This window comes from Pyxicephalus adspersus, chromosome 7 (assembly GCF_032062135.1).
Source record: "Pyxicephalus adspersus chromosome 7, UCB_Pads_2.0, whole genome shotgun sequence".
Taxonomy (NCBI): Eukaryota; Metazoa; Chordata; class Amphibia; order Anura; family Pyxicephalidae; genus Pyxicephalus; species Pyxicephalus adspersus.
Window position 1 is genome coordinate 7,807,969 of NC_092864.1, and position 10,829 is coordinate 7,818,797.

The 10,829-nt window shown below is 35.8% G+C and overlaps 1 protein-coding gene across 1 annotated transcript; it reads right to left on the bottom strand.

The window, feature by feature from the left end:
* Positions 1-963: 963 nt before the first annotated feature.
* On the bottom strand, positions 964-1,878 carry LOC140334720 (olfactory receptor 1468-like). Its single transcript, XM_072416959.1, has one exon. It carries the CDS (start codon positions 1,876-1,878, stop codon positions 964-966), a length of 915 nt encoding a protein of 304 aa, XP_072273060.1.
* Positions 1,879-10,829: the final 8,951 nt, after the last annotated feature.

The window sequence follows — 10,829 nt, forward strand, 5'->3', positions numbered from 1 at the left end:
ACTCTATTGAGAATTCATCTGCAGTTCCACTGCGATCCCCGAGCACTAGAAGGTAATTAACCTTTAGTCCCGGGGATTACAAACAGGAGGATTCCCAGGGCTGCAAGATTGATTGCAGCCCCGGGAATCCTCCTGTAATTGTTTTCTTGATTTTCCGATGGTTTCGCAAAATCGGTTCAGTGGGTTTTGCGGACCCATCGGAAGTTCAAGGAAATTTTTGCAAATTTTCAAAACCTTGTATAAAAGGGTGGAGATCCCTTTTATATAAAGTAAAAAATTTATTTTTTTTAAGTGCAACACCCTTTTTCTTTAAAAAAAAAAGGGCGCAGCACCTCCCTTTTCTGTCTTGATTGTTGAGGTAAACAAAATACGAGTCAATATTTACAATTACTTTCTTCAGATCATCTGGATCACAAATGGGGAACGTAAGAGTATATGAAAGATTTTATTATACAGTGAAATAAATTGACAAGACTCTAACAATGCACTTTGTTTGACTTTTCCATTACACCAATGAAGAAAAAATTATATGTGGATCCCATTGTTACCCTATGCGGTTCATACATATTAGAGCATACTGACAGCTAATGCATTTATGATGCAAATAAGATATCTCATATTTTAATGATTAAATAAATGTTGATTTCATTAAAGTATTGTTGTGTAATGTGAATTGATTAAAAATGTGTCTTAAAAGTCCATACAGGTATATGAAGATTTAGCAATTTTTGCAACAATTTTTCTTTTTTTTTTTTTTTGAAGTAAGGTTAACAGTACCAGAATATTCAGCTGGGAAATGAAATAGGTTTGAGTTATATCTGATTTCTTTTTTGAAACAAAGAAAAACAGCTGAAAGTTGTGATTTCACCATTTTTGCCCGGGTTTTAATAATAATCCAGGAATTAAACTAATTTTGGCATTGGTCTATGCTTCTCCTATCAATGCTCTGCTCTGGGAGGATGATCATACCTTGAATTTTATCAAGGCCTTTTTTACTTCATTGTTTGATAGACTGTATATCAGGGGGTTCAACACCGGTACAACAGCTGTAAACAGAACACTTAATGCTTGCTCCAGTTCAACAAGATGGCTCGCTTGTGGCATCATATACGTAAATAAAACGGTCCCATAGAAGACACTGATGACAGTAAGGTGGGATGAGCACGTATTAAAGGATTTCTTTCTCCCGTCCTTTGACTTCATGCACAAGATGACACGGATAATTTTCATGTAGGAAATAACAGTACACAGAAACGGAAAGAGGCCAAAAATGATCACCTCAATATGTAGTGCAATGTAAAAAAACTTGGTGCCCGTGCAAGATATCTTTAGGAGAGCTTTGGCATCACAAAAATATTGTTCAATTCTGTTTGATTTACAGAATGATATTTTTGAGACTGCTGTGGTGAATAATAAAGAGTTGACGCATCCTGAAACCCAAATTGAAACAATGATCTTGACGCAGTTATTCCCACTGAACACAGAATGATAATGTAAAGGCTTACATATAGCAACATATCGATCGTACGCCATTGTGAAGAGAAGGATGTCTTCCGTGCTGGTACATTGACCAAAAAAATACAGCTGGGTAAAGCACTGATTGAAGGACATTGTGTTCTGGTCAAAGAGTAACATGTCAAGAAGTTTGGGGATATTGACCGAGGTGTACAAGATGTCTACAATAGAGAGGTTACATAGAAATAGATATAAAGGGGAATGTAGGGGCTGGCTGTGATATATAACAATAATAATAGAACAATTCACCAGGATGCCAGTGAGATAAAGAAGGAAAAACGCAATGAAAAGTAACTGTTTATTTCCAGAAATGGAGGGGAAAAATAGAAGATGAAATTCTGCAGGTGGTGTAAAGTTTTCCATTAGTTTTTTTTTTTGTCTTCAATGGGACCCGTCAGGATAGAAGAAATATAGGAGCAAACCCTAAAGCTATAATTCATATCTTGGTATAGTAAATCCAAAACCTGGAGATAAAGAGATTAAAAAATAATAATAAAACTTAAAATGAGAATCTCTCGAAGAATGACCACTATCTCTTGATATTTGGTATTGTTTATTTGTTTTTACAGCAAAGAGATTTCTAAATTCAGAGGGTCCTATTATACCTTTGTACAGATACTATTACTCCTCTGGATATTATTTATTGTTATTTTTACACAGTATTTTTATAGCACCATCATATTATGCAGCGCTGTACATACAAGTCCATAGTCATGTCACTAACTGTCCCTCAAAGGAGCTCACAATCTAACATCCTTACTGTAGTCTAAGGTCAATTTTAGGGGGAAGCCAATTAACCTAACTGCATGTGGGAGGAAACCAGAGTACCCGGAGGAAACCCACGCAGACATGGGGAGAACCTGCAAACTCCATGCAGATAGCATCCTGGCTGGGATTCGAACCTAGGACCTAGCACTGCAAAGGCTGGAGTGCTAACCCCTGAGCCACCGTGCTGCCCATGTGGTGGCTACTTTAGAAGTCATTACCTCTCATACTTCTCATGTCTTTTCCGCCCAAATTGTACATTTCATCACACTATGTGGTATGTTTCATTTTTTGTATATTACAATTTCCAGGTTAAAGATAAGGAAAGTGGAGGGAAGGTCTATCTATCCTTGAAAATATTAATGCCAACCCCAATTATATCAAAAGGTTTAGAAGAATAAGAGAGATAGGCAGTTTTTTTTGGCAAAATAATATTTATTATTGATAAATTAGGTGAGATATATTGTTAGCATACCACACACAATTCATACAATGCTACAACATGAGGTTAGGTGGTTCGTCCCCTCTTTCCTATGTTGGGAAGGGGAGGTCGCTTTTTGAACCAAAGGAACTAGACAAATCACAAGGCTCCCTAAGAATGTAGGTGTAATGGAGTAAGGATAAACAAGTTAGTATGTCCCGACGCATTTCGCCTAACTAGGCTTTTTCAGGGGACTTAGTAGCTTCAAACTGTACTTTGAAGTTTGAACAGTTTGAAGCTTCTAAGTCATCTTAAGAAGCCTGTTATATTATTATATGAATTGTGTGTTGTATTCTAACACTATAACTCACTTAATATATCAATATTAACTATTATTTTGCCAAAAAAAATCACCTTTCTCCCTTATTCTTCTAAACTTCCAGGTTTACCCAGTCATGTGACTTGACATCTGCTTTATATTCTACAGATCATTTTTATATTTTTTCAAGCTTAAGAGACACTTCAAATGAGGTCCAGTTTGTCATATTCAAAAATATTAGGTAGAGTGTATATAAAAAGTATACACACCCCTGTTTTTGTGATATGAAAAAATGAGACCACAATAAATAATTTCCAAACTTTCCCCACTTTTAATACATATTATAACCTGAAAACAAACAAAATTTTGATTGAATTCCAGCATTCAGTCCTCCTGGATCAGAGTCTATCAGCATGACACATCTTGACTTGGTAATATTTTCCCACTCGTCCTTCAGGCAAAAGTGATCCAAATCTGACATATTGGGAGGGTATCCCTTGTGCACAGCCCTCCTTAGGTCACCACACAGATTATATTTGGATGTAGGTCTGGGCTCCGGCTGGGCCAATCCAAAACTATATTTCTTCTGATCAAAACATTCTTTTGTTGATTTGGATATATGCTTGGGGACATAAGTGCATCCTTTTTTGTGGGTTTTCGAAAGAGAACATTTTTAATGGAATAAAAAATATAATAAATCAAATTAGAGCTTACAGAAAAATAATAACAAACCATTAAAGGGTGCTACAAATACATCTGATAATTGCATGAATACCATAGTGCCAGGAGTTCTACCCATATGTCTAATAACATTGAACTTTGTCCATCAGAGGTTGAATTCTATACAATATATGATTAATAGGAAGGTTTTTGTCATCTTCAAAGGGAGAAAAAAGTTCATTGTTATCACATAGTTTGGCTACAAATACGTTTTTTATACATAATGAATAGAAAATGGCAAATGTATTTCAGTAATGGAAGGATGAAGAAAATTGTATTAAACCAATCATAGTCAATACTTCCAATACAAAATCACAGGGATCTGATTTACTAAGGAGAGGATAATATTATTTTTGCTACAACTCAAATACTCAATCATGTGCAGAAAATGAAACTAATTATAGCTGATATATTCTACATGCCTTTTGGTTTATTGTTTCCTTCTTTTGAGAGGTCAGGTATCTGTGTTTGAAAAAATAATTTTTGAAAATCATTTGCTCTGACAAAGACCATTCACTTTCAGTTGGCATCAATAATCCATGGCATCATTTATCTAAAACTGGTAGATGATTTCCATAAGCACAGCAGATGGTGGAGTGGTAAGTAGCACAAGATATCAATACAGATGTAAGGATGAGAATTTATACAGTTTAAATCTCTAAGGGAAGGCAATGAAACAATACACAAATTCCAAAAGGAAATATAATTCCCTCACCTCACTCATTCAATTGGAAATACATAAGAGAATAGACAATGGTAATTTGTTTTTTACTTCTGTGTTTTATAAACTATTGAACTTCAACTGTTTCTGAAACTTTGCATTATTCACCATTAAAATATTACTGTAGTGTCATTATGGAGGTCCAAAAAAGTGGTAATTTTTTTATTTTAAAAATTAAAAAGTTTCCTGTTTTATTTAAGAAATAAATAAATACCTTTTTAGCAAAAAATAAATAAAATAAAATTGAATTTAGATGCAACTGATAAAATTACTGGACTCTAACCTAAAAACTGCACCAGGAGGAAGCAAAACTAGGAGCCAATCAAGGGCTACTGTACTGCTTTATATAATGACAGGGGACATGCTAACAGGAGGGTAAAGAAAAGCAGAGGGATGACCTCATGATTATACTGCTGCTTTTAGCCTGTCCAACCAATGTCTGGCGGTGTTTAGGTCAACATAAAGCTCAATTACTGGAAATGGAACCACGGGCAAAATCAAATATGAAATATGATGTAGTTACTCACTATCATTTACAGCTGCCTTTGTTTTTGTGCCCCTTGTATTATAGTCAAATACAATTTTTTCTGTTATAAGGATTTTTTAGGTGCCTACCAATAAACAATCCAAAATATTAAAAAAATACTTATCTAGTTTATTATGAAACTCTCCCATTTACATATCTATTCGAACTACCCTTGTAATATAGTATTATAACACGTTAATACAATAAATGTGGTATTTTTTAACTTCCTCTAACAGTTTAAAAATATGGCATAGTAATTTACAGTAGCAAGTTTACTCCTATTGGGTCACCAGTTATTCATACTGCTCCACCGCAGACACAATGGCCTTGATTTATTAAAGCTCTCCAAGACTGGAGAAAATAGACTGACATGGGAGAACTTGGGTGATCCAGCAATCTTGGAATTGATTTCTTAAAACCTATTTTCTATTAGTTGATAAAAGTGTTTTCAATCCTGGACCAGTTCCATTACAAGCTTGCGGCATCACCCTGGTTCTTCCATGATATATCTCATTCAGCCCTGGAGAGCTTTGATAAATCAGGCTCAGTGTGGTCACCATAAGTTGGAGGGTCTTACTAGCTAAATCATTAGGTTAAAAAAAAAGGAAAAAAAAATTAAATAAGAGTTAATGCAGCCACCATATCTGAATACTTTAAGCTACAACATATCAGTACGTATTGATGTCTGTGTTTGTTCTTAGGGTTAGTTACATTCTATGTTTACAAATCAAGAAGGCTAAGGTCAGATGGGTGATAGCAAAAGACTTTCCTGGATTGCTCCGGGCAGTTGGCACCTTGATCATCATTCGGAAGCCCCATCTCCTTCCGAAAGGAACCAGCCATTCAACATTATGCTACAGTGGGTAGTACTCAGCAGATCACTACTGGCCCCATTCTCTCTGGGCATCCTTGGGTGAGATGCTACATGTAACCTGGAGGAAGCAGATCAGCAATTGGGGGGCAAAAGGAGCAATACCAGAAAACATGGATCTGGAAGTTCTAGAGGAATGAAGTCTAGGGGTTAAGCCTGCCACAATATATAGTACGTGTACTTTGTGCATTTTTGCACATAATTGCAACATCCCCCCATATGCAGATGGCACTTGAGTACCACAAACCACAATAAACAAGTTCAGGTGTGCAGTCTAACGGAAGTGTCTGAAAAAAAAACAAAGACTTTCCAATCCTATGAAGGGTACCTCCCTGGTGGTCTAATTATGTCAGTATTTTTATATCAAAAGTGGTACATTGTTTTGCATGGCAATTTGTTGTTGAACCCCCATGGTGGTACAATTAATAAAGGATTTCTAAATGCAAAAGCGCTACTTTTAAAAATCCTCTTAATTTTCTCACCTACCTGCCTGCACGGTCCCGTCCTCCTGCCACGCACTGCCGAGCAGATGCCGGGACGACATCTGCTTTCCCAAGCCTCGCGTCCCCAACATTCACATGCTAGGGACGCAGATAAACACACATATGTGTGTTTATATTTACTGGATTTATTTTGACAGTTCCAACTTTTTAGCAGAGAATTGCACTTTTCCAGAGCTCTGCACACTCTAGGCTCATGTTTTTCAACCAGGGTTTCTCCAGAGGTTGCTAGGGGTTTCTTGAGGAATGAGCAGTTTCTCAGGTCAAGTTAGGTGGTGCCAATGATCTTTTTGGCTATCTGTGAGGTTGACATTCTTCCCAATGGCCAGCATCATAAGAGGCATTTGTACCACTAACCACCATGCTAATGTACTGTGGGCTTTGGATTTAGTAAATACAGAAGGGGTACCCTGAGGACCTGAAAAACACTGCTCTAGATCAACCATTCTGGGACATTCTCAACCAGGGTTCCTCCAGAAGTTTTCAGGGGTTCCTTAAGTTGTCATTGATTGACCTACCATTTGAGGAGGCCTGCATAATTCTAAAGCCACTTGGTAGAGCCACATGCAAGACACTAATTATCTTTTTAGTTGTCTAATATTTACCTGTCTAACGGGGTAATATTCTAACCAACAATAAACATACATTCCGCTTACATACATTTTTTACCTTGATATTGCGTACTTGCCTCACTTCCTTGAAAACTGCTGTAGAACCAAGACTAAAATTTAGCATGTTGAGGGCTCGTCCGGGATCTGTACTGTCCAACTGAAACCAACTTGTATTAGTAGTATTTGCGTTGAGCAAATATGTTGCTTAAACTGTTCTGGAAAAGCAAAACTGCAATGGTTTTTAGTGACTAGGAAGGAGTGTGTAATTTGTCTACCTGGGTCAGGAACAGTCAGTTGATACCTCTTGCTAAGGAACTTTTAAAATGTATTCCCCCAATAGGCCATTTTCATTATTTTCCTCAATACCCCCATTATATTGGTTTTATTAGAGATTCCCTAATGCTTATCATTTTATCAAGGGTTCTGCAGGGATATCAATGTTAGAAAAGGCTGCTCTAGATATTTAAAATTGTTTGGCATTGAATTATAATATTAGACAGCCTTGGTTCTAGGATGTCCCAACATTCTTTTGTGGATGACAGATTTTGTTCAATTTTTATTTCACTCTTGACAACTTTCTCAAGGCCTTTTTGATTTCTTTGTTTGGTAGACTGTATATCAAAGGGTTCAACACCGGAACAACTGCTGTAAACAAAACACTTAACGCTTGTTCTAGCTCAACAAGGTGGCTCACTGGTGGCATCAGGTACATGGATAGAACGGTCCCATAAAAGACACTGATGACGGCAAGGTGAGAGGAACATGTGTTAAAGGTTTTCCATCTTCCTTCTTTAGACTTTATGTGTAGGATGACGCGAATGATTTTCATGTAGGATATGACAGTGCATAGGAATGGACAAATACCAAGTAATAACAACTCAATACACATCACTATAAAAAACAATTTAGTGCCCTTGCAAGATAGCTTTAATAGAGCCTTGGGATCACAATAATACTGTTCAACTGTTGTTGACCCACAAAAGGCCAATTTTGAGGCAGTAAATGTGAACAATAAGGAATTTAAGTATCCAGAAACCCAAATGGCAACAATGATCTTGATGCAGTTCTTTCCACTGAACACAGAATGATAATGTAAAGGATTACAGATAGCAATGTACCGATCATACGCCATTGTGAAGAGGAGGATGTCTTCCGTGCTCACACAACCCCCATAGAAGTACAGTTGGGTGAAGCACTGATTGAAGGACATGGTATTATGGTTAAAGAGTAACATGTCTAAAAGTTTGGGGACATTGACTGTGGTGTACAAGATGTCTATAGTAGACAAGTTACCAAGGAAAAGATATAAAGGTGTTTGTAGATGACGGCTGTGATTTATAACAATAATAATAGTACTATTCATCAAGAGGCCAGTGAGATACAGAAGGAGAAACACAATGAAAAGTAATTGTTTATTTCCAAATAAGGAAGGGAAGAAAAGAAGATGGAAATCTGTTGACAATGTAAAGTTTTCCATTGATTGGCTTTTTTCTTGTTATGTTTCCTTTTTTTCAAGAAAAAAAAAAAAATACAGAAATGTTTTTTTTTTTTTAAATTTAAAAAGCAAGTGAATTGTAATCTTTAGCATGTAAAGTTGTGTCTTTGGTCTATGCATTTTCTAGTATACAGCTGGGCAAAACAGTTATAGTGAAGGAATTACAAACACTTGTTAATAATAAGCTCTCCCATCCTATTGTGTGTAAAATTCCCCCACCTACTAGATTGTAAGCTCTTCGGGGCAGGGTCCTCTCCTCCTGTTTCACTGTCTGTATTAGTGTGTCATTTGCAATCCCTATTTAATGTACAGCGCTGCGTTACATGTTGGCGCTATATAAATCCTGTTTATTAATAATAATAATAATATTAATAATAATAAGCTAAACAGCAACACTCAAAATCAAGCTTCAATTGCAAAACTAGTAAAATATTAGGGAGAATGATACTAATACAGTAATAACTGTATAGGGTTCTATTTATAAATGATTTCACCAACAATTCCCCCAACTGGTACTAACCAGTGAGATACAGAAGGAGAAACACAATGAAAAGTAATTGTTTATTTCCAAATAAGGAAGGGAAGAAAAGAAGATGGAAATCTGTTGACAATGTAAAGTTTTCCATTGATTGGCTTTTTTCTTGTTATGTTTCCTTTTTTTCAAGAAAAAAAAAAAAATTACAGAAATGTTTTTTTTTTTAAATTTAAAAAGCAAGTGAATTGTATTCTTTAGCATGTAAAGTTGTGTCTTTGGTCTATGCATTTTCTAGTATACAGCTGGGCAAAACAGTTATAGTGAAGGATATACAAACACTTGTTAATAATAAGCTCTCCCATCCTATTGTGTGTAAAATTCCCCCACCTACTAGATTGTAAGCTCTTCGGGGCAGGGTCCTCTCCCCCTGTTTCACTGTCTGCATTAGTCTGTCATTTGCAATCCCTATTTAATGTACAGCGCTGCGTAATATGTTGGCGCTAAATAAATCCTGTTTATTAATAATAATAATAATAATAATAATGATATAATAATAATAATAATAATAAGCTAAACAGCAACACTCAAAATCAAGCTTCAATTGCAAAACTAGTAAAATATTAGGGAGAATGATACTAATACAGTAATAACTGTATAGGGTTCTATTTATAAATGATTTCACCAACAATTCCCCCAACTGGTACTAAAAGAAAATCACACATTTGGTTTTGGCATGTGTAGAGGAGCACTTTGTTAAAGGGTGTCAGATTTTAGAAATTTACAGATAGAAAATAATTGAATAAAAAGTATATAAAGCAACTCACAGTGAAGGACAGGAACATTTTGGATTACCAGTTTGGAGATGACTTTATTAAGTTAACCCCCCTAGTGGTATTTCCGAGTTACACTTGGGGTTGCTAAAAACATTAAAAAAAAACACTTACCTTGTTCTGTTGGCAATCTTCTGGTCCCTGCAGGTCCTCAGGACACGTCTTTTTCCTTCGATCTTCAGCCGGCGACTGCAGAGACGTTCTACGGGTGCATGCGTCGGTGCGGGCGGGAGGAGCGACGGGAAATTTAAATAATTTTCTACTGGATTCAATATGAAATAGCTGTATTGAGTCCAATACAAAGACATCTTTATATAATATAAATGTATGCTACTGTACAGTTATATTACATGTTTCACTAATTTTTATTTATTTTTTTCCAGAATTTTGTTTTTTTAAAGTTTATTATTAAATTTTTTAAATATTGGACATATTTCGGTGAGTTGTGCCTAAGAATTAAATAGTACAATTCACTAGGATGCCAATGAGATATAGGAGGAAAAACACAAAGAACAATTGTAGTCTATTCCCATGGAAGGAGGGGAAACAAAGGAGATGAAATTCCGTAGTTGATGTGTCATTTTCCATTGGTTGGCTATATTTCTTTTTTTCCAAAAAACAAACAGATATTTATTACAGAATAGGGCCAAATGCTAATATGCCAGTGCTAAAAATTACCATAGTAAACAACAGATAGCAGGCTAAAGAAGGGCAAAAACTCATCCCTCTGCTATATTTGTTTTGGTTACATTATATATTTTTTTCTTAATTTTTATATTTTTACATTTTCATTTGCATGTATATACAAGTAGGCTACTTTATTAGGTACAATTAGCTAATACTGGTTTGCACCCCTTTTTCTTTTTGCTTCAGAATTACATAGTAGGTCAGGTTGAAAAAAAAGAGTCCATCAAGTTCAACCACTACAAAAATAAACATATTCTAGATATTAAGCTCTATGGACATAGTTGGTCCAGAGGAAGGCAAAAAAATCCTGGTACAATTTGCTTCAACAGGGAAAAAAATTCCTTCCTGATCCCATGAGGCAATCGGATGTTCC

What these genes read in the sequence shown, in the direction of transcription:
- LOC140334720 (XM_072416959.1), bottom strand. Translation starts at nt 1,878, where the DNA reads ATGGAAAACTTTACACCACCTGCAGAATTTCATCTTCTATTTTTCCCC.